Source organism: Balaenoptera borealis (genome assembly GCF_965194805.1).
Source record: "Balaenoptera borealis genome assembly, chromosome: 10".
NCBI lineage: Eukaryota > Metazoa > Chordata > Mammalia > Artiodactyla > Balaenopteridae > Balaenoptera > Balaenoptera borealis.
The window spans coordinates 53116038-53141590 of record NC_138874.1 but is presented as its reverse complement, the minus strand read 5'-3'; the positions used below and the strand labels follow the sequence as shown (position 1 = coordinate 53141590).

Here is a 25553-nt window from a genome sequence, read left to right as displayed (position 1 = left end):
AATGACTAATATACTGTCACTGTTTACAATTTTTTTTTTTTTTTTAAGATTGGACAGATTTATTTATAAGGTTTATTTATTTATTTATTTATTTATTTTGGCTGTGTTGGGTCTTCGTTTCTGTGCGAGGGCTTTCTCTAGTTGTGGCAAGCGGGGGCCACCCTTCATTGCGGTGCACGGGCCTCTCACTGTCGCGGCCTCTCGTGTTGCGGAGCACAGGCTCCAGACGCGCAGGCTCAGTAATTGTGGCTCACGGGCCCAGTTGCTCCGTGGCATGTGGGATCTTCCCAGACCAGGGCTCGAACCCGTGTCCTCTGCATTAGCAGGCAGATTCTCAACCACTGCGCCACCAGGGAAGCCCCTCTGTTTACAATTTAACTCCCTCGATTCCCTCTCAAGTTCTCTATTTATGATTCACTCTGGTGTCTATCAGTGAGTTATGCCCCAGAGTGCCTGCCCTTTTCACACACATTTGTTTAAGAAATTGAGAGCAGAGGAAGATTTAAGGCATTTGAGGAAATGCTTTTGTGTGAGTTTTGGAATCTTGCTCAGGGATTATTGTTGGTGTGGTAAAGTTGAAAGAGGTACAGTGAAAATAGAGACCTTGAGAGTAGTTCTTTCTGAAATATTTAAAATCCCAGTTCCTATTTGAAATCTAGCAACTAGTGACTACTAGCAATAAGTGTGCTTCATTTGTACCCCAAGAGTACAGTATTGTGACTCAATGCCCCCAACATCAGTTCTTTCTCCGTATAGTTGAATAACAACTTAAATGTAGTCTGTGTTTAGGAAAGACTTATGATACGTATTATCAAACAAGGATAACTTTTCTTTGTACGGTAAAGAAATCTCATCAGCCTGTATGTTGCCACCGTATTCATCAAGAGAATGATCAATAAACAAGATACATGCAGTAGGTGGAATCTTTTCGTTCTCTTTTCTCTTTTGTAACTCTCATCGTCATGCAGGAGGGTGCCCTCAGATCTCCAGGATTCTATTTTCTGGAGAGTGCTCAATTGTCTTGACTGTTCCATTTGGGCATCAGAAATTTCTTTCACATTCAGAGGGGTTTCAAGTGCCACATAACTTCTAGTGAAGTGCAGAGTAGTTTAAGATCCAGAAGCCATGGTACAGAGAAGAGTATTAACACTCATTCAGGACAGACTTCTTTCCCTTAACTTGCCGTTTGACCTTGAAGAGACTGTGTGTGTATTACATCAATATGTACCTTTCTTCACCAGAGTGAGCTTGTAGAGTCAAACTATGTGGGCTGGAGAAGATGGCTGCTTTCAATTGTAATCTAGGGTGATAAAGATGATCAGCCGAACTTGAGTTGTTCACTTGATTCAGGAGAGAAATATAATAGGCAATGGATTATCCAAGTAAAAAAGTCATTTCATAGTAATTGGCTGACATTTAGAAGCTGGAATTGAATGAAAGCCCATTAAATTTATTTAATCATTATGGACTCAGTTTTGAGAAGAAAACCAGATCTGCCTTCTCTGTGTAAATCAATACAAAACTATACCCCTTTTCTTTTTTTAAAAAAACATCTTTATTGGAGTATAATTGCTTTACACTGTTGTGTTAGTTTCTGCTGTATAACAAAGTGAATCATCTATCCGCACATCCCCTCCCTTTTGTGTCTCCCTCCCACCTTCCCTATCCCATCCCTCTAGGTTGTCACAAAGCCCTGAGCTGATCTCCCTGTGCTATGCGGCTGCTTCCCACTAGCTAGCTATTTTACATTTGGTATTGTATATGTATATCAATACCACTCTCTCACTTCATCCCAGCTTACCTTTCCCCCTCCCTGTGTCCTCAAGTCCACTCTCTATGTCTGCGTCTTTATTCCTGTCCTGCCCCTAGGTTCTTCGGAACCATTTTTTTTTAGATTCCATATATATGTGTTAGCATACGGTATTTGTTTTTCTCTTTCTGACTTAGTTCATTCTGTATGACAGTCTTCAGGACTTACTTCATTCTGTATGACAGTCTCTAGGTCCAACCACATCTCTACAAATGACCCAATTTTGTTCCTTTTTATGGCTGAGTAATATTCCATGGTATACATGTACCACATCTTCTTTATCCATTTGTCTGTCGATGGGCATTTAGGTTGCTCACATGACCTGGCTATTGTAAATAGTGCTGCAGTGAACGTTGGGGTGCATATGTCTTTTAGAATTATGGTTTTCTCTGGGTATATGCCCAGTAGGGGGTTTGCTGGGTCATATGTTAATTCTGTTTTTAGTTTTTTGAGGAACCTCCATAGTGGCTGTATCAATTTACATTCCCACCAACAGTGCAAGAGGGTTCCCTTTTCTCCACACCCTCACCAGCATTTATTGTTTGTAGATTTTTTGATGATGGCCATTCTCACTGGTGTGAGGTGATACCTCATTGTAGTTTTGATTTGCATTTCTCTAATGATTCGTGGTGTTGAGCATCCTTTCATGTGTTTGTTGGCAATCTGTATATCTTCTTTGGAGAAATGTCTATTTAGGTCTTCTGGCCATTTTTGGATTGGGTTGTTTGTTTTTTGATATTGAGCTGCATGAGCTGCTTGTAAATTTTGGAGATTAATCCTTTGTCAGTTGCTTCATTTGCAAATATTTTCTCCCATTCTGAGGGTTGTCTTTTCATCTTGTTTATGGCTTCCTTTGCTGTGCAAAAGCTATTAACTTTCATTAGGTCCCATTTGTTCATTTTTGTTTTTATTTCCATTTTCATGTGCTGTTTCATAGTGTTAGGCCTGATCCAGATTGTTTTGTTTTTACAATGACAAATCTGTTTACCTAGAGCAAAGATGTATTTTTAGAAACACTATTTGGTTGTTTTAAAATGCCCTGATTTGTATTAGGTACATCATTACTTTCTGCCTGCCTAGGAAACCTAATGAGGGAAGTACTTTTACTATTTTATAATCAAGGCACTTTCTAAAATGTTCTTAAAACTAAATATGATGTACCACATACCTGAAAGTATAAGTTTACTCCCCTAGAGATGGAATTAAATTTGCTGATGCTTAAAAATACCAGCATGAGTGATAGACTATTTACACTTGACCACCTGCTGATGAATTCTCTCATTCAGTACTTGTTTCCTTTTGCTAAAATTATACTTAAATCACACTGTAAAATAACCTACAGCTATTGAAAAATCTAGAAAGAAGAATTAACATAACTGTCATCCCTCTTATATGTGAATTATTCTCCAAATTGTGAACTTTATTTTTCAGATATATAGTTCCAAACCTTTTAGTAAATGTCATTAATAAGTATGCTTGAGGTTCTAACAAAGGTTCATAGTCACTTAATTACCCAAAGTTTATCTTTTACCGTGAGTCTTTAGCTTTATTAATGAGTTTTAAATAAAATCTCTGGTGGTGACATGTCACATGGTACAGAGAAAATTTATAGTTCAAGCAATATTTGAACTCTAAGGTCCCATTTAACATTGAGATTCCCAGAGTCTACAGATTCTTCTGAGACCATGGATGAATTATTCTATATGTTCACATCTGAAACTTCCAGTCAGGAATGTATACAGGATGGAGACGCCTGACCAAATCTTAAAAAAAATTAGCACTCAGTGCTTCACACATATTTCCATTTACTGATGGGTTGTTTTGTAGAGGTGTGTTGGAGACAGTTTGATGTTTGCATTAGTATTTGGCTTCATTCTATTTATATTGGTTTATCAGCTCAGTCTCAAATAGGCTAGAAATCTTTTATTTTCTCCTGAAATTTGAGGACTACCAAAGCTAACTCTTCAAATGAGTGAATTAATACCATAGGTCAAGTTTTTCCCTGGATAGAAAAGATAAATGGTAGCAGAAAATAGTTCCTTGTCTTTAAAAATATTATTATATATTCCTAGAGAAGCAGTACTGATTCTTATTAATTTTAATGTTTCAAATTTGTTATGAAATTACAAATTTATATGTTATCTATATAGACCAGGATTGGGAAATGCTTATTAGTTCATGAGAAGGGTGATGTGGCTTTCTAAGTTCTCTTAGGGCAGGCTCCATGTTTTATTAGTTCTTTTCATTCATCTTATTACCACTATGCCTTAGATAAAGGAGGCACTCAGAAAATATTTTTGAATGAGTGAATTATAATTGAAACTATGCTACATTTAAGATTTCCTGGTATGCACGATAATTAAATAACCTCAGGGCGGGGGGGAGGATATAAAATAATTCATGCTACTTTTGAATGGTGGTGTGTTTTCTTATGAGAAGGAATTACTTTTAATTTTTCTAAAGCCTTGTGATCTTCAGTTTGGAAAGATAATGCATAAAACTTAATATCAGTGAAGTCCTTTATAATAGAGCCGTAAGGGGAGGCCCTTGTAAATGTTACTCACCTGAGAGGCATCTGGGAACTCCAGTAAATCACCAGATGTCAGAGAGGAGTGGATGATAATGGGAAACTGTTTAGAACATCATCAGATTAGACACCAGGTAATGTGTGGTTTGGGGAACTACGCCCCGCCCCAGCAGTAGAGCAAGGCTCTGGTGTGCAAAATTTTTCAGCAATACATATTGGTTTAAGTAACAATTCTCTTGCATTATTCTTTATTCCAGCCTTTTTTTTAGTATGAAGACAGATGTCTTCTTAGATCTGCCCACTCTTGCCTGAAAGGCAGTAACTATTTCAGTAGCTATTAGCATATTAAGAAAACTCAGGTAATTCTACCCACTTCACATTAATTTGCTCTTGTTGATTATTTGCTGTAATATGTTAAATAATTGCTCATGAATGGGTCAAGAAAAGCAGTCATTCACCTGTTTTGATTGCTATAAATATCTTGAAGTCATCCAAATGTGCTTCCAGATTATTCACAACTCTTCCAAGTCATTAATAAGTATATTGAGCACCTGTGCTAGCACTGATCCCTGAGGCACCTCATTATTAACCTAATTGCACAGCTTCATGATATTTCATTTAACCTTAATTTTACTGCTAAACTCTTTTCAAACCAAGACATTTTCAACTTAATGACAAAACTTTACCTTTTATCCTGTGGTTGCCATGGCTTCATGATTGAATTTGCATATTAAATTTTTTTGAATAAAATATCACTACACATTAATTTTTCTTAAAAGTTCAAACAAGAAAATAGTTATACACTTTTGTCTCCCAGTTGTTTTCACTGACATTCTACTTGTCTATCTATTCTTTTCATTGTTTGTTTTCATCAACTATTTTCAAAACGTTAAGGTGCAGAAATAATAATTCTATAATTCCATAATCATAGTATCGTGGTTTTGGATGCAGTTCGGTCTTTTTGTGAATCCCAACTCCTCAGTGCTATTTTCTTCCTAACTGGTACCTCCATCACATTGGAGTCAGGAAAGGAAAAAGGAGATGGAGTTCATTTTAGCTGACATTGCTATTCATCAGTGAAGCCATTACAAGTGAAGAATGTGAAGAATGAGGTTTGCACCTTCTGGTTTAAATCAAGCTTATGGAGTATAGTTTTATCTAATGTTGGAGCTAGAGGGGACTCTGAAGATCACATGGTTAAATTTCCCTCATTTTTCAGATAAAGTAACAGAAGCCCAAAAGTGAATTGACCTTGACAGAGGTCACACTGATCAGAGCCAGAATTCTGCTTTTCACTCTGTTGTTCATTCCACTGCAGCCTGGCTTAGGTTTTTATCATCATTGTTTCCCGCTATGGGTGATTAAAATTTTCTGTTTCATTTATTCTGAATTTTGACAGAATTCCTTTTTAAGCCTCTTTTAGACCATCATCTACATCTCTATTTTAATTCCTAACAGTGCCTTGAATATCTAAGTTCTCAATAAATATGTATTGAATTGATGCATAAATCTAAGGGCATACTGTATATCTAGCAGATTCAAATATGTATATATTTAATATGTATATATATTATTATACATATAAATATATACATACATATTAAAATTATGGCTATTTAGAGCATATTTAGTTTTTCTTTTATGTATTTCATGGATCCATATCAGTCATGAAAACAAGATCATAAGGGATAATATATATGTTAATTTCCAAAACTGATTTCTAAGTGGTTAGGCTTTAGAATGCACAGATTTATTTGAACTATTGTGCTAAATAATACTGAGTTTTTCTATGATGTTGACTGTTTGTTTCCTTTATATAAACTTTAATAACACTTGCTTTGAGACTCTCAAATCCAACCAAATTTCCTCATAGGTATTTGAGCTATTTTGGAGAGCATAAGGAAAAGGCTTGAGAAGGGCCTTTCTACAAAAACTCAAGGAAGGGAAGCCAAGGTTGTTATTGCTCTTGGTCTCCAGCTTTCCCACCTCACAAAGGAGGCACTACCAGAAAAACTTCTGTGTTTACCCACTTTAAATATTTATTTTAATTTATTTTTCATAGTAACATTTCCAAAGCATTGAAATGCTATTCATTGCTATTGGAAGGTCACCACTCAGATCAAATGGTCAGTGTTCTATCATGTGGATAAGTCACTCCTTGGAAGAATTATAAGCACCTTCAAGGTGCATTATGTATTTCAGGTTCATGATTCATCTGCTTTGGGGAAAAGTATTATTTCCTGGCACATGTTCAAATGCTGTAATTTAAGCCATTTATAGTAAATTATTATGCCACTGCAGCAAATGAAATTAATACAACTCCTGGAGTTATACCTAGGGAGTAGTTGACTCATCTAGTCAAGATCTGGTTCACTGTTCTTTAACATGCTAGGAAAAAGAAAATAACTATTTAAAAATTGTTGTCAAATACTGAGGAAACATATTAATGCTGAGCAGTAATGTATGTTAAAAAATAATGTATAGGAGTAAGCAGAAAGGATTAAACTGCTAAATTTCTCTAGGTATTCATTTGAATATTTTGACCTAGGAAGTGTTAGGTGAAATGTTATTAGAAAAAAAGAGGCAGCTCTGTCTTAAAGAGAGGCTCTTTCTTCTTCTAGGATCTGAAGATCCAGTTTTTCCTTTTCCCTTACCCTCCTTAACTCTATTTCCTATCATAGAATCCTTTAAAAGTATTGGTGTAAATCTGTTGCTGAAAAATGTGCCATCTATAGCATACTTCTGAATCTGTTTCTCTTTCCCTTATTTCCCCAATGGTCATTTTCATGATCACCTGGGTGACCAAAATTGTCTCATTTGCACTCTTGTCAGATTAATTGCTTCCAGGAAGCCTTTGGGTGAAGCCTAGATAGTTGGTGTTGCCATAATCTTGAAGTTAGTCAAATATCACACCATAGATGAAATCTATGGTGTATACAGACCAAAGTGGCTTCCAGAGAAATGGCCTGGGCTTTTTGTGAGAGAACCATGGAGATTCTGAACTGACACCTACAGGATCCTCCAAGATAGATTATTATAGGCTTCTTAGATATACAAACTCATTTCTTGGATATCCACATATAAATTTTTACAGCTCAGATCTCTCCTTGGGGTCTTCTTGATTGGGGTTGACCCAAAGTTACATTATATTCTGTAGGACTGAGGTTCAGACCCGAATGAAGATATGCTGTTTTTAAAAAAAGGGGTAATTGAAGTACACATTTTAGGGTCGTTGCTTAGCAGAGAAAAGCCAAGAAAAAGCATAGAAGGTGACATCCCTCTCCACAGCAGGCCCCCCATTCCCACCACACACATAAACTATACACACATAATGCACACACATATACACATACACACACACCACTGAGCACTGCTGTTATGATGAGTTGCTGATAGCGTGTTACATCTTTAAGTATTTAGGATTAGAAAAAAAAAATTAAGAGCCACTAATCCAAATTTCTTACCCAACTTTATGTATGTGCTGGTAGTAATGTATTGATAGTCCCAGCTGCATCCATATATATAGTATAACAAAACTTAATGGCATGAAAAACAAGAAAAAATATATGGAGACTCCAGAATAGATATATTTTGTATGAACGTGTCTTAATAATTTACTTAAATAAGATTTTTACTTGTATTTTTATATTGCACAGGTTTGTAAATTCATTTTACTCTATTTATGAAGAAGACATCTCTGTTTTTACAAAGGTTGTACCAGAATTGAAATGTAATTTACAAGCTTGCCTGAGTGTAAGTCAAATCTATAAATGTAGAGGCCTTATATTCCAAAATTTTAATTTATTAAACATATTAGTTTTAGATATATAGTTAGTACATTAATACCCATTTATTCTTTCTTTAATTTTCAAAGAAATTTCATGAAATAGGAATTATACAATAATTGGGAACAGAATGCAATATCTGACATACACTTTCTTGATTTTCCTTTTCTTGCATTTGAGCTCTTTTCTCTGATTTTAAGGAATAACAGGGCACTAGGACTTTCAAATAAAGATGGGATTTGCATGCCAAGTGAGAATTATTATATTTTAAGTTTGTCTTTATTGCATGCTTCATAAATCTGGCAGTTGGGCTATTGTCTAACCATATAAATACACATGAAATTTTAAATGTAAATGAATTAATATATTTTGTGGACAAAATATTATTTTTCCTTTATGAATTTTTTATGATCTATGAAGTTAATCATGATTAAATTTTGGACAAGATATGAAAACTACATTCATTTTACATCTCAATTTGGGAGATTCTGTTCATATTTATTTCATAGTTTATTAACATGGTATCTAAAACCTACATTTTAAGTTTCAGAATTTAACTCACATATTAACCCCAATTCTCTGAATGTAAGTAGAAGGAGACACTTAAAGAGGATCATGAAATCACGTTGAAGGTATTTTCATATGGGTAAACTTGTATGTACCTGAAAAAAATATTGACTCTTTTTGATTTGGGGCTGGGATTGGAGGGGTAGATGGGCAGCTCAGAAAGAGGAGTTTAGGCTATAAAGGAAGTGAAGGAATGAATGTTTGGAATATAGTTATCATGGTTTATGGTCTACAAGCTATACCTAGGTTAACTTTAAGGTAAAATTTAATATTAGAAAATAGTTAAGAGCCACTTAATGACAACCTATAGACTTTTGGCTTACTCTAAGAAAATACTTTTTAAAAATTCTTGAGAACTTCATTTTTAACCCTCATTAGCTCTTTTGATAATATACTTTGTTAGTGTCTTTAATCCAGCACCTGAGAATATGTTTCTACTGGTGGAAAATATATTGAAATGTATGTCTTGCTTTGCTTAGTGATCTTTATATCTGAAGAACAGTATATGGGAGAAGGGAGAAGGAGTGTGCTGTGTGAGTGTGTGTCTATGTGTATGTGTCTGTAAGTTTGTTTGTTTCTATAGCTCATAAGGAAGATAAAAATTAAGGAATGGGAAATCTAAAGATGATGAGATAGTGGAAAGTGGGCATGATGCTTTAAAGAAATAAACGAGTATTCCGAAATTTAGATTATACCACTGTTGCAATAAGAATCAAAAATACTTTTAGAATAGCAATTCTATTTTATTTCCTTATACATTTCGCTCCCTAACAAATAATTTGAGCCTGCTTATAACAAAAGATATATGAAATAAAATTAACAAACTAGGCTTACAAAGAGGAAATAATATAAAAAAAGAAGAAAGCCAGGATGCTCAACAGGGAAGTTAACCTGGTTACCATGTTATCAGGTGTACCCTAGCTGTGGGTTCCTGAGCGGAGATGTAAAGATAGGAAGTGTTACACGGCTCTAGCATTCATTGAGGACAAAGCACAACCATATCTCCGGGGTGCCGGGGCCGGGGGTTCCCTCAACCTAATTCTGAAATAAAATTTCTCACATGCTCTTTTAAAAAAATATGTTTTATAATGTGATGAATATTTTCCTTTACAATAGTTCCAATTAAATGTAGAAGCATATTCCCAAAGGCTTTTCTTATATGGACCTGTAGTCCATTTTGAGGGAAGACTCTAGTGTATGTGGAGCATATTATGCAGCAAAATAGAAAAATTGTTGAATGTTGAATAGAATGTTCAATAGAATGTTGTTGAATAGAAAAGATAAAATTGATTTCAGAGTTAGAGATGAAAACTTCAAGGGAAATGTCTCTCTGCTCTAAAAATAATTGAAAAATGGGATGAAATAAGTCTTCTTGCCTTAATTCTTAAGACCAAGAATTCCTTCTCTCTGAAGTATAAATCTGCCTCTATTATCTTTCTTCACCTGCTCTGTTTCCCTCTATCTCAGAAAAAAAAAACGAGGTAAACTTGATCAAGTAAATGGTAATAAGATTCACTCTACAGTGATTATATAAATGTATTCTGCAACTACTTAAAATTCAGATTTCAGTTTCCAGTTGCATAAATTTAAGATATGGATCAATTCCACAAGGGGAAAAGGCAGAAAATGAAAAGAAAAAAAATAAGACAAGAGAACCAAGTCAGTTAAAATATTTTAATTACACCCCAAATCAAAGGAAGCTATGGGAAAGCCTGGGAAAGAAGAAATTTTTATAGAAACTTATGATTTTAGATCTGGTATGAAATAAGACAATTACAAAATATCTATAATATACTGAAAAGGATGGAAAATGAAGGTGTATTATCATAATTACCAGTTATAAATAAATCAGTTGTTCATTATTTCCATTCAGAGAACAAACTGACAACAATATCTATTCAATGAGTGAATGATTCAGTTAATAGTTTTTCATGTCTCATTTCTGACACTTTTTGGGGAGATAAAAATACTGAAGTGATTGAAATACACTGTGCTGGAGTGACTTGGACATAATTTATTACTAACAGTTACTCTTATTTCTAAAAAAATTTTTAATTTTTTTTCTCTGGCATGAAATAGCTTAAATGCTAGATGCTTCAGGGTTTGCTTTGGTAAGAACCTTACCATTTGGGAATTTCATAAGCAGTAACAGGTGAATAGTGTGGATATTTTTCTTGTATTAAAAATTTATACTGGTATTCCTGAGGAGATTGGTGTGTTCTCTGGGATACCATGACTCTAGGCAGAAAAGGGAATGTCCTGCAGTGGATTTCTTTTTGTCTTACTGTCCATTACAGTACCACATGTAAATACACTCCAGTGGATGACTTTGTATCACATAATGGTTTGACAGAAATAATCTTAAGTTATATTTTAATATATATATATATATATATTTTAGCAATTCTCATTAGCAAGCTTCTGGATCTTTCATAAATACACACATATAGTCACATAAAGCCAAGTCATTGAATATTCAAGGGATTTGTGGAAGTCCTAAATTCCAGCCACAAGCAAAGAGCTCCTTTTAAGAAAAGTGTCAAAGGATCTTTTTAAAAGGGAAGCTTTGGGCCTTATCTGAATGTTTTTAAGCTCTGGGATATTCAATTTATTGAAAAAAAGACTTACTTTGAAAGCTAGGTTTGGTTGTTAGATCTGGAACTAAGTTAAATAGAACCTTATTGGTGCGCTAATAGAACTGCATAATATTGTGTAATTGGACAATTTATGTTGCAAGATAAATTAATATAAACTTTTCCTCTTCAAGTCTTATCACCCTTGCTCACTATGTGGGCACACATATGCAATAAGAAATTTAATAGAAATAATAAAATGTAGTCTTTCTAGTGATCACTAGCTTAAAATATTTAATTATGCAGATGTTTTAGTCCATAAATTGTCACAAGTCCTTTTGGAAGTAGATGGGGTACAAGCCTGAAAAGGAGTGGTAGAAATCATCAAAGCCTTTTATTTTAGCTAGCATTAAACCCTATGAACCTGGAATTTCCAACCAGCAGATGGAGGTCTAATAGTATTTCTCAAAGCCTCTCTGGAGACTGTCCAATTATTTGCCATAACCATTCCATCCTGCTCTTATTGCACTCAGGAATGTAAATGTCAGTATTTCACACTAATTGTAACAGGGCCGCATAAAATGAAAAGCAAATTTTCTTTGTAAACCAACTGGAGTTTCTCAGGCTAGATTTTGCTGCTTTTTGATAGGAATTAAGGACAGTCATGAAACTTCAGAAACCTAAAGGCTGTTGTAATTTTATAGTCATTAAAAAATTATACAAAATTTTTAAAATGGGAAAAAATTATACACCCTACATACGTAACATTTCAAAGATAATATTCAACGTACTCATACTAAGAATATTTCAGGTATTTAACATAGTAGATAGCTCCAGTCTAATGAACTCAGTTTTACGGGCTCATTTACTACAATATAGCATGGGCTACACTATAGATAACTACCTAGAGTAAAAATTTATATGTAATTTATTTTTGAAAAAAATTATTTGAATATAATATACATTTCATTTCCATATATAGGAATGTCATGGCTGCCTTTGCCATACTGCACACTCTTCATAATCCACAAGAATATTTTAGGAGACCACTAAGAAACAAGTTCTTTGGCATTCACTAAAATAGCATTCTTCATGATGAACTCTCTTCATGTTAATATTGTTATATTCTGGAATTCTAATATTAAAATATATTCATTTTTATAAGTGGGAAGATCAGAAAACTGTGCCTTGAACTAGTTACTGAATTCGCTTCAACTATTTTGCCTCAGCTTAATGTAAGTTGCATTCTTGAGAATTTAATAAGAAATTGCCTTAAGCACCAAACAAACGGTGAAATCCTTTGGGAAGAGTGGTAGTCTCATAAAGAGAGGAATTTGTTAAGGGAAAAACATATTTAAAGAAATGAAAAGTTAATGATATTGAGCAGCTACCAGAGCAACAGTGCTTATTGCTGTATCAGATGAACTGACCACTTTACTAATATTTTTCACTTTCTAAAAGAATTGTTTGATAGAATAGAATACAAAAGACCCTATTTATAACCTAATTCTCATTCACTTTAATATCAGTCATGTCATAACCAGTAAGTGGTGAAAATTTAAGTTGCACAGGCAAATATACCTCTTCTACATTTTTTCACATATTCCTGAGGTTAGAACTGCAATATAGCCTTTTTGACACACACACACTGGATTTGCATGGGACATGTTAAAGCAAAATAAAAACATCTGACAATCCATTACACTTATTTACTTATTATTTAACAAAATTCATATGTCCTGAATTTACCGTGGAATGGATAAATTGAATACTTTTGATTGGAGGATTAAATTTAGAAGATTGTGGAAGCGGAAAATTTTTAAAAATCTTCTTTAGTATTTATACATGGAAAGAAACGGAGTAGCTAACTATCTGAGGAAAATACTAGACTCAGAAACTATCAGAGTTCTAGATTTCTAGAAGGTAATACTCATAAACATCTAAAATACCTCCCAACTATCATTAGGAGTGAGGAGTGGAGCCTGCAGGACAGGTGTGAGTTATGTGACTGGCAAACTTGAGAATCCAGGGTCTCAAATGGCATTTACTTTGAGGACTTTTCTGATTTTCTTCCAGCAAAATTAATTATTCTTTCTCCATCAATCCTATACCATCATGCATATACTTCATTTTTAGAGATATCACACTGAATTGTAATTATTTATTCACTTTTTTAAAAAATTAATTTATTTATTTTTGACTGTGTTGGGTCTTCGTTTCTGTGCGAGGGCTTTCTCCAGTTACGGCAAGTGGGGGCCACTCTTCATCGCGGTGCGCGGGCCTCTCACTATCGTGGCCTCTCTTGTTGCGGAACACAGGCTCCAGACGCGCAGGCTCAGTAGTTGTGGCTCACGGGCCTAGTTGCTCCGCGGCATGTAGGACCTTCCCAGACCAGGACTCGAACCCGTGTTCCCTGCATTGGCAGGCAGATTCTCAACCACTGCGCCACCAGGGAAGCCCCTATTTATTCACTTTTAAGCATTTGATCACTTTGTCACCTTAGTCCTTGGCATGTTATAGTAAAAGCTGAATAAATACTTATTTGATTGAATTGAATTAAAAATGCCAAAGTAATTGTGGATATAATATAAAGGATAATCCCTGTAGAAAAGAACAGGCACTCAGAATAAATACCTGTGAATGAAAATTTATAACTGTCAAGTGACCACAGAGATAGCTGCAAGTTAATAGTCCAAATGATAAGTAAAATTTGATAGAAAGAGAATGTTTCTCAACCTCATTTGTGCTTTTAAAATATAACAGCTTTATTGACAGTTGTCTGTACTTTTAAGGCAGAAATAATTCTGCTTATTTTGTTAAATTTTGATGTGTTCATGAAATATTTTACTGTAGTGAAAATTAATATTGAGTAAATGTGAATTCTATTAGTGGGCCTGTTTTCTGTTGCCAAAGTGATTTTGATCATGACCTTTAATCATATTCTACTTTAGTTTCTTTATTTGTGAAATGTAGCAATCAGAAGTAAAAGTTGTGTTTACTTTTTGGAATAAAAATTATGGTTAATATTTACCAAGGTTAACATAAAGACTGAAGAGGTTGTAAAAAGAAAAAGTCAGTCAATTTGTGGGCCATTTTTTCACCTGATGCCGAACAGTAATTTGAGGATGTTATAATTATTAGCTTCTAAGAAATTATTTGATTTAATTCACATAATTATTTTAAATTAATAAAGTTGTCTGAATCAGTCTTCAAAATGCTTTATGAACATTTTAATGAAACAGATATAACATTTTCCACAAAGGATTAATACTATTTAACACCTCCCCGCCCCTAAGAAAAATGAAACACAATGAATAAATAGCAATATAAAGAGAAATAGAGTTGAGGAAAAGTTGGGAAATATTTATGTCCATCTAGAAAGGCCACAAGTTTGCTGTGGCCAGAGTAAAATTTGGGTCTGAACTTTTAGGCAATCAGGACAAAAATTGAGTTTGGTGTTTCTATGCTAGACAAACATGACTCTAACAAATACTATTGGAGTAACAAATGTACATAAATAAAAACACAGTGTTCTTTCTTCACTTCCCTCTCTTCATTTTACCCATCTGAATACTGTTAGTTTTACATTCTATATTTCTATCTCAGTTCTCACTTTTGCCCAGAATTATCCCCCAAAACTCTGCTAACTTTGATTTCATCTTCTGATTGCCATCTGCACTTACAGGTATTCAATTTAGCTTGATATATATATATATATTTTTTTTGCTTAATATGAATGTCTTTTCTCTTTGCTGAGACTATAAGCCCCTTGAGAACAAGGACTATATCATATACTTTTTTATATCTCTCGAAGATTCTTGCTTTCCACTTGACATATATTGGTTATCTAATAAACACATCCATTATATTGATGTCTTCAGTTGTAGCCTTTAGTGAATAGACTTTTAAGTATTTGGCTTATGAAGCGGACTTTAAATGGGCAATTGGTAGGGGTCAGTTTGTCTGTATATCTATCATCTGAATTTGAATTCTTGTTCCACAATTTAGAAGCTGTATGTTATCAATACATAGTCACTTTGAGCATCATTTTCCTTATCTTCTTAAGGGATAACAATAGTACTTACTTCATAGGGTTATTATTAATCCTGTTAACCATATTAATGAGTATTAAATGAATTAATACAAGTAAAATGTTCAGAAAAGTAAACATTAAGTGTTAATTATTATCATTTTGTTTTAAAGCACTTAGTATTAAGTCATTATTTCTGGAAATAATTAAATTCTGGTGGCAATTATAGAGCACAGTCAATTGTCTGCCCTCAGAAAGTGAAAGTATATGACAATAAAACCATGTCATCATTATAGAGAATTATGTTTATATTCACAGTAGCTTGAAGGCATATACTTATCTGAAATCTATATTTGATTATTAAATTTAAAACAAGTGACCCCAAACTACATGTTTTATATTACTTAAAGTATTTATCTGTTAAAAGACTCTTCTTCCTATCCCTTTATGGTAGTACCAAGGTGTCATATTAGTTCACACATTTTTCTTCCATAACTGGAATCAAATGCAAGGAAAACATTAATAAGGGCTACTACCCCAGTCTTATGTTATTCTTCCAGAAAATGATGAAGTACGACAAGGGTTCATTGTGAAATAGCCATGTCTAAAATCCAACAATGGTTCAAGAAACTCAAGTTTGGAGTTTGTTAAGGAGGAACTGGCAAAGAGCTTTGAAGGATGTCCAGTACACTGATCTTAAGATTTCATCAAATCCAAAGGTGAAAAATTGTCCACCTCACAAAGATCTCAGGTTTTTCTCCAGATAGCTGAAGTTCAGAGATATTCAGTGTCTTTCCTTAGACCTCTTTGTTATAAGTGTAGTCAGAGTAGAGCTGGGATGGGTCTCTAGGCTCTTGGCTCAAGACAATAATTTCCTTATTTTATAAATGAATGTAAAATAACACCCATAGATAATGAATATTACAAGTGTCTTGGTCAAGAACTGCTAGAGAGGACTTTAGAAACCATATTTCCAGCTTCCCACTGCGGTGGACATGCTATTCCAGTAATTGCGTTATAGCAGAGCAGAACGAATAGGGTTGATCCAATCTTTCACCATGTTTTCATCAGACTGTTTAGGGCAGTGTCTTTATGTATCTGTAATTGAAAGCAAATATATCATTGATGTAAAACAATAAGCACAGATGGAGTATATTTAAAACACAGTTCATTTCTCAACATCAGAATCTGACTAGGTATATATGAATTAATGTAATTACTCATGGTTGAAAGCAGCAATTTGGGGCTTATATTTGGGCTATTTCAAAATGAATCTTGAAAAGATCATGTGGTATTTAGTTTGAATCTTTTATTCTGACTTTTCAGTTTTTCTCAGGAGAAATAATAGTGATAGTTAAAGTATTTTTTATCCTTAGTATTCTCTCTTTCGGTGGAATTAATTCTGTCTATCTATTTAATATGTATTGCCATCACAAATATCTGTTTGTTTTTATGTTCCTAATATCCATATTGGTTTTTACTGATGACATTTGATGACATAAATGTTATTGTAAATTTTAATTATTAGTCTCAAATTTTAAAATTACTTGCAGGCTATCTAATGAGAATAAATCACATTTCTTTTACCTACCTCTCGGTATGTGTAGTTTTTTTGTCTTCTTCATTGTCCTTTACCACATCTTCAACCCAGATACAAGGAGCATCTTTGTTGTTACAAATCAGAATTACTTTAGATATTTCAGTTATAAATTCTGTATGGTGGTCGTGGTGCCAGCATGAACAGATGTAATGATATTAGATTTAGGATGCTAGAGCTTCTTTCCTTGCTGGATTTATTAATTGTTTTAAATTTATAGCATAGTTTTATCACAGTTGTAGTAGTGGCAATTTTTAGTAGAATTGTGACTTACAGAGTATTTTACTGGCTCTTGAATCCCACGTGGATTATTAAAAAATGTTTTTTACATGGATGTTACATATTCAGATAGTGTGATGGAGTAAAATGATAATGTAACTTCCCAATTATATTACCTTGGGCTTGTGGAAGTTCAGGGAGAAATAGGAGAGATTGTTAGTCCAGTGGTTTAATAAAATTCTCCTAGAGACACTAATGGAATCAAGGCACTATTTAATAATCATTTGTTAATAGCTGAAACTAAGGAAGATTTATTTGAAGATGTGAATTTAAAAATAAATGTAAAAAATTTTATTTGGCCACCTGCGCATAATGATGAAAACATTTGTATTACCTTCACAAGGAAAATTATATTTATTTTTAGTTTAAACTATATATTATTGAATATGTTTTGAGTAACAGGAGAAGCAGAATCTACATTGTTATAGAGGTTATCTTCCTGCCTCCTTTATGTAATGTGCTCCCAGATCCCATATCATTTGTGTAAGTCATGGTACTTCTACAAAAAATATCCCCACATAAAATCATCAAAGGAAATATTCTGCAACCTAAGCCATGTCATTGCCAGTTAACATTTTCTGACTGTAGATGATTGGTCTTTTTTTCACATTGTCATTGCACTGGTTACTTTATTGACTGTTTATCTATATCATTTTTGCTTCAATTGACAACCTTCCCTCCATCTTTGGCCAGTTGAAGTTTATATTATGGATATCTACTTATCATATTTTTGTCATAAGTTTATAATATGCTAGGAAAATTGGAAATGAAAATACAACATGAGTATTTGGGAGTATTTATTTTTTGAAGGATTTTTTCTTTCAAATGTTCATGCTTTTTAGGAAACAATGTATAAAACTTCAAGAAAATAATGGATATTTCTTTCCATTAAGTTGCGGACTTGGGATATTGAAGGAAATCTCTACACAGTGTGAAATAGCTTATGCAATTTTTCTGTTTAGGAATAGGAAAGTACATTCTTTTCCTCCTGTCTCCACACCCCTTATTAAAACATATGAGCCTAATTATATTGATTGTGGTCTTTGTTAACATTTGAAAACGTGCTATTGGGTGGTAGGAGCACATTCTTAGAGTCAGGAGCGCTGGATTTGAATCCCCAACTCTACTATATAAGCCTTGGCAAATTATTCAGCTACCATGATTCTTATTTTCCTTTTTTTAAAATGGTGGTTGTACCTGTTTCCTAAGATGGTTTGAGAATGAGATGAGGACAACACAATGCCTATTACATCATAAATTAGTCCTTCCTCTCTCCCCAACTCCAGCTTTTCAACAGTTAACTTATTACTTGCTTTCATGGATAATAATATAAGTGAATAACACAGCTGATTTAAGATGGTTTTCAGAGATTTCTGTTGGAAGAGCTAGTGGGGAGCAAAATCTATAAATAACACAGTTTGTTAGGAAACAACCTGACCATTTTATGTATAGTTGTCCTTTGTTACACATTCTTCTAATCAAGAAAAATGTTCATCCAGGCTTAGCAAACTAGATTCACATTGGAATAGGAAAGCACAAGAAGAATTTTAGACTAGAATAAAAAGCAACTGAATGGCTTGGCAAAAGTAAATTCATCTGAATAATATTTTGCAAAATTTAGCATGCCTTAGAGATTAGCTCCAGAGATTCTGACTCAGTAAATCTAGTATGGATCCAAGGGATTTGGGCTCATTTTGATTTCTTAATAGTAGCTTTGACACTATGATAGGTGACAAAAGTTTAAACCAATAACTAGAAAAAATATAACTTGCCAACTTTATCCATTCATATTATTTTAATAGTATTTTTCATATTAGTCCAGATAAATAAATTCCCTAACTGAAACTGACTGAAAATGATCACTCTAGTGTCTATAGACCTGCTCAGAACTAGAGAGTCCTTTCTTTTATACAGTCTGAGGTAGAGACTGCACCATAGAACCTTTAAGGCCGTGTGCTGCATTATGCAACACAAGATATGTGTAAATCAGTTTACAAAAGATAAATTAGTGAGTGGTGTTTCAGATTAGAAAACAAGAAGGATTTACTTCAAGGGTCCTTTATCATATAGTCCCTTAATGTATTTGAAATATTATTTGATTTATACAAAATAAAATTTCACTTAATTTTTTGGGAAGACATATATCATATAAAAGAAAATCTATAAATAGATGGGAGAAAGGAGGAAGAAATTCAAGAGTTCTCTAAGTCCTAGATGGCTGAGGCACTCTTTTGCTTTAAGGTCACCGTCTTTAATAGAAAGGTAAATAATCAACTGTGGACTTTTTTAAACATCAATTTTACCCTAACTTAAAAATGTTACATATAAGCCTCTTATCTCATACTAAAATCATTATGTAAGCCATGAGAGACCTTTACAGGTAACCCATCACCGTTTTGGTATATATTTTTTAAATTTTCAAATATTTCTTCCCCATTACAGTTGATAGTAAAATGAAGCACAATTGCTGATTGTCAGTCTACTCCACCCTTGTGGGTATGTCAGGGTTTTGAAAGCCTTGACTCTGGATCCTCTGCCTTTGGTACCTCTCTAGTTAGGGACAGCTGTGGTGAGTTGAGAAGGTAATAAAAGTAGTTGGAGGCTCTTACTTGCTGCAAGACTAACTTATCTGGATTTCTTACTGTATTATCAACCCATCTGGACCTCGGGACTTTTTATGTGTTACGAGGTGGTTATACCCTTACCCTGACTGATAAACTGTTAAGAGCTATAGTGTAAGATGTTATTGTGTCTACTCTAGAGATTTATTATCCTTTTTCCTGAGGCTGAATATCTGCTGGTTCTGTTACTTTTTCCTTCATTGGCTACCGTCTACCCAGCAGAAAATCTACGTCTGATTTTCTTTCTTCCAGCTTACTAATCATTCACATCAGGTACCTGTTTTCATGCTTCCAGTTTCTTTACTTATTTTTAATGTTGAGTTTGAGAGATGATATCTGTCTTCCAGTCAGGAGCAGAGAAAAACATATATTCTTAATCCCATATACAGTGGTTTTATTTTAGAAAATATTTTTGCAAAAAAGATTCTATTTCTAAGCAGTTTGTGGAGTCATAGTCATACTGATCTGATTTCAAGTTAGGATTATGTCATTTGTCTTGAATGTTAAATTTGGGCAAGTTTTCTTTCCTTCTAAAAATATAATTTATATGAAAATCTGTCTGATTTTGTGGTTTTGGGAGTAGGGATAGAGACTTGATAAAATGAGCTGATCAAAAATATTATTTGCTTATTAGCATATGTTTTTGCATCTGTACATCAGTTTGGATGAATTACATTTCATTTTTATTGGAAGGAGAATAGAGAAAATTATTCTCTATTAAGATAGATGTAAAAATTCATGGTTCAATAAGTATTTTTGCTGAAACAAAAAAGGAAAAAAAGAAAATTACAAAAGTTTTTCCAATTAGCTCTGAATTGAATGTGTGTTCAGTTGAACATGTGTTAAACATATGTTCAACGTTGCACTATGAATCTGTTTTATAACTCTATGCATAATCTCGATTTTGATCTTTGTTTTTTTTGTTTTTGTTTTTTTTTTTATGCTTCTCAATTTTATTCTGTACCTTGGGGACTATATACATCCAGTTCTTGGAAGCAACCGTTCTACACATTTACAAATGATGTGATCTGTTAAGAAATTTATGACTTGTTATACTTTTTGAATAAAGAGTTTTAATGTGAGAGCCCAGAGTAGCACACAGAAAGAGTCTATTTAGCCCATATATTATACAGATAGAGGAACTGAGTTAAATTAGGGATTACTAAACAACATGTCAAACATTTTTTCATTCTATTTACTATCTGGAAATTGGGACTTTCATTCTATTTACTATCTGGAAATTCTCTGGCCCTGATCAGAGAGGGAAGGCTTTTAGTATAGTGGAAAGACTAATAGGGTCTGAATTTTGAGAGTAGTTCAGCTCCACCAATTATTAGCCCTGTGTTCTTGGGCAAGTCTCAACTTCTTTGAGATTAATGTGTCTTCATAGATTGGTTATGAAGGGAAAATGAGATAATTTATGTGGAATATGGTTTGTAAACTTCAAAACACTGCTTAAATGTGTTTGCTGTAGCTACCGCTGTTATTGTAACCATGTTGGGCTGAACTGCATTTTTCAACTCCAAACATAGAAACATTTCAGTTGTTTAAAGAGGTGAGTAGTAGACAGGAAGGAAGACATGGGGTGGTTAGAAAGAGGAAATGGGAGATTACTGAATTCTGAAAAAGACAGATTAGAAATAGGGATTTTAGACACAAATATATAAATTGCAAATGTATGGTAAAGATTCCAGACACAATCTCCTCTAGCAGGTTTTCATTTCCGCAAAGCCCCCACACCCCGGGACATGGCAGAATAAAAATTAAGCAAACAAGTAACCCAACATCTTTTTTTTTTTTCCTGTTAAAGATCCTTTGGGTTTAATTTCAAATATGACAAATACCAAAATTCTTAGTTTATTTGGCTCTTAATGTACGTAATAAGTCCTCCGATGCCCAGAGCTAAGAGCTCCCATGCACCTGGTTCCAAGGTGACTGCTTCTATTTATAGTTGTTCACTTCAGATGAACTTAAAATGTTTAAGAAAGAAAGCAGTTTGCTTCAGGAAATAAAGGGCATATATTTGTGAGGCTCCCTGGAACCTTTAAAATTTCTAAAAATCATTTGTCAGTTTGAAAATGTCTGGAAAGAGAAGATATAAAATGCTTATTTACACAAATTAAAAGATATTTGAATCTTTGCAAGGACAACTTCTATGAGAAAAAATTGCAAGTGACATTTTGGTTTACATAATAAATAAAATTTTGCATCAGATTTCAGATCCACACATAATAGATTTATAGTTAACCCTCTATAGATTTGCAAACTGCAAAGCAAAATACCAGTGTAGAGGATTAAGAATACTCTGACAATAATACAGTGCAAGGAAATCAGAAATTGAAAAAAAGAAATTAAAATTAAACTAAAAATGACAAAATTTTCTGAATAGCAAATAATTTATGCAAAATATGTTACAAAATCTGGAATGCCAAATAGTTGATAACAAGTGCTGTGACATTTAGTTTCATTTAAATTAGTAAGAGAGTTTGCTCTTCCAACATTTTGTTTCTTTCCCTTCTGACAGTATATTTTCAACAAAAATTTGCTCTTGATTTTTTAAATTCATTCTCTTTGAACCTGCCCTTAAATTTGCCATGATAAACCTGCATAAAACTACACTTTTGAATTTCTTTGGAAGAAATTTAAAAAATTGAAAGTTTGACATCGGTTTTCACAAATTCTTTTCTTCATTGTTTTTGACTGTGTTTGATCCCTATTAGATTGACATCCTCTCAACCTATTTTTGATGTCATGAATTAAAAATGACAACATAAAAAAAGCACTTCTCCTAGTGTAACAGCAATTAAAACTTGTAGTTTTATATTAAAAAAAACCACAAAAGGATGTGTGAATACCATAGATAAAATAACAATATTTTCAAACAGTGACCTGTGTCAAGCAAACAACAGAAACAAGTTGATTATTTCAGCCTCTGAAAAGTCAGGTTTTCATAATTTGATTGAATTAACTTTATAATACAATTGGATAATCGATATATGATCCGGGGTGGTTTCAAATTACTCTGGATTATTTTTCAGATAATTTGGAGGTGAATTTCATTATGAATAGCAATATAAACAATGTAGAACATATTAAGGATGTTTACAGTCTACCTGCGTGATAAAGTTCCACCATGGCTCCTATCTGTATTGAATCAGCTGTAGATGTTTAGAGTTCTCTCCCAGGAGAAAATGGATGTAGCACACAAAGTGAAAATTTTCATGTATTTCCTTTCAGATGTTCCTAAAATACAGCCTCACCATTCTAAATGGGAAATTGTCTTAAAACCAGGCACATTTTGCACTGATGGTTATTTTTAGGTAAACCACTTTGGGTTAATTAAGAGAAAAATTGCTACTGTACAATTATTATGCTTTATCCTCCCACCTTGGCCTGAAGTAATGAGAAGTAACAGAGTTTTTCTTTGTCACTGGCAGCTGCACCTTTTAAGTATATCAAACTCTGTTGCTGTGGTTACGGCCTTTGTTTCCAGTGATGTTTTGTCCATGCTTCCCCCCACCCTTAACAATGGGTTACTCAAAAGAATGAAATAATGAGTCATTCATTCAGAAATACGTTGTTAAAATATCCCTCTTTATCATTACATTTCACTGCTTAGAAACTAGGCTGTAATTCAAGGCAACAGTTAAGTCTGAGAAGTGTTAAAAAATCTTTGATTTTTTTTCATTTATAAGAAAGACCTGTCTATGTAATTGAAGAACTTCTTACAAGTCTCAACAAACCCTTTTTGGTTAATGTATTATTTCTGGACCAAGTAGATAAAATTCTACGCCGTAAGCATGATAAAAATCGTGCATGTTTTGCACAGCACAGAATTTGAGAGTCAAGGTTTCTGGGCACAAAAGCAGTAACAAAACAGTCCCTACAAAACTGAGTAACTCTGAATAACACAAGAAATAATTTTTGTTAATTTAAAATTTTAGAAACTGAAATACATAAAGTTTGTAAAGTAAAATGTAATTAAATTATGGTACTGTACATACGAGTTGTTTCTATAATTGAAACTTTACAATATGAAAAATACATTAGCTCTGTACAGTTTTTACAGGTAGGTAGGATGAGTTTTGAGAAAAAAAGATTTTTTTTTCAGGGTCATACTCTAAGTCAAAAAAATACTGCACAACTTAGCTAATTATAAAGTGTAGAGTTGAAACAATTCATGTCTTCTTTATTTCATGAATCAATCTTGGATTTTTGTTTATTTTAACAGGGGATTGTTTTCTTTTGTTTTAGAGTCCACAATGAACAAATCTTCCTCATTTTGTCCTTGAGGTTACAAAGTTTGATGGCAACCCTTGGTTACCAATTAGCTCAGTTAAGCCAGCTGCTGTTTATGGTCACTGATTCGGCCAGCTGTTGTGATTGTGCTCAGGTCCAGTTCAGTCTCTAGGTGTGTTTCCATCGTATCTTCCTGTGCATTCGTTTCAAAGGATTTATGAGAGAGAAGTTCATGATGCACCCCACAGTAACTTATTGTGGGCTGGTCGTATGCCAGAAAAGTTGACACATTCATTGATAAAGGTATCTGGGGAAAAATGACACGAGAAAAGTCAGTTATAAAAAGACAACTTTGGGGGCAAGATTTGGGGAATGTGAAGTGCTGACCTGACTAACTTCCATGGGTATATCTGTGGCTCAAGAGTCCCCCGCTATCTCACTAATGTCCCTCATTCTCATACTAGCACGCAGAATGCAACAATTCTAAAGCCTGAGATGGAGCTGCTCAATTCTTAACTAGAACCTTCAGGTAAATAGGAACCTAAGCGATTCTGAAAATACTAAAAGTTTTGTTAGAAAAGTCAGAAGAATGCTTTTCCTCAGTGAGGAAAATTTGTGGTTTTGGAACTAAGAAAAATATTATTTGGTTACTTATGGTACTGGAATACAATTGAACAGTGGTTCTCAAACTTTATCATGCATAAAAATCACCTCCCCCTTCTTCAGCTCCAACATCCACTTCCCTGATTTTTTTTTAATTTAGTAGGTCTGAGGCGGGACCTGTAATTTGCATTCCTTATAGTTCCCATATGATACTGGTGCTGTTAATCCACACACCACACTTTGAGAACCACTGCAGAAGAGAATTGTCTAGGCAAGTCATTCTGGCTCTTCTTACCCAATAACTTCTTTTTTTTTTTTTTCCCCACATTTTAAAGTGTTTTTACCTATATGATCTGGATACTATAACTTAATATTATTTCAGAAAAGCTATAACATTGTAACATGCTATGAAATAAAGAGTAGGGTTATCTTCATGATGGTCTTTTTTAAAAAGCACCTTTTCTTCACTCCCATAGGTGCTCTTTTGGACAGTAGCAATGATGGTGCCTGACTGTGCCATGATTGTCGAAATAGTCCTGTACTCCTGTGGCTTTGTCACAGCTTGGCCACTGTCAGTAAAGATTGTGGCTACGTATCCCCTGTCAATACCTTCTTAATATTTATTTTGCCGTGAGCATTCTTTGAAACATTAATGTCTGTAGCTTGATCCATATATCTAAAAACTAAGGTTTAGAGAACTCCCAGGAAGAAACTCTGGCTTCTGTGAAAGTCTAAAAGCAACAAAGGATGACGCTAGTTTGAAGGAATCAGTGATATATATGTGGAAGGGACTCTTGCTAATTGCAGCTTAATGAAAGGAAGCAAGTTCTAAAAATAGGAAAGAGCAAGAGTGACCATTGTGAACAGAAGGGAAACGTGTGTTACAGACAAAAGGTAGTTTGAAATGTAATCAGATGTCAAA

The 25553-nt window shown here is 33.8% G+C and overlaps 2 protein-coding genes across 7 annotated transcripts in view; one reads left to right on the top strand and one right to left on the bottom strand.

Moving 5' to 3' along the window:
* The window catches only part of CTNNA3 (catenin alpha 3), a 1737547-nt gene that overhangs the window by 585490 nt on the left and 1126504 nt on the right, over positions 1-25553 (top strand). The window lies entirely within an intron of this gene.
* Positions 359-25553, bottom strand: part of LRRTM3 (leucine rich repeat transmembrane neuronal 3) — a 206934-nt gene continuing 181739 nt past the window's right edge. Inside the window, exons 3-4 of one of the 2 annotated variants that reach the window (XR_014249322.1) lie at positions 16884-24335; positions 359-16390 (exon numbers count right to left, since the gene is read on the bottom strand). Coding sequence is in view for 1 of the 2 variants with exons in the window: in XM_082408642.1 (XP_082264768.1) it covers positions 24126-24335 (210 nt within the window). In the remaining variant the exon portion in view is untranslated. Of the gene's footprint in view, positions 24336-25553 lie in introns of both variants that reach the window. The other variant, XM_082408642.1, reaches the window with a different exon arrangement.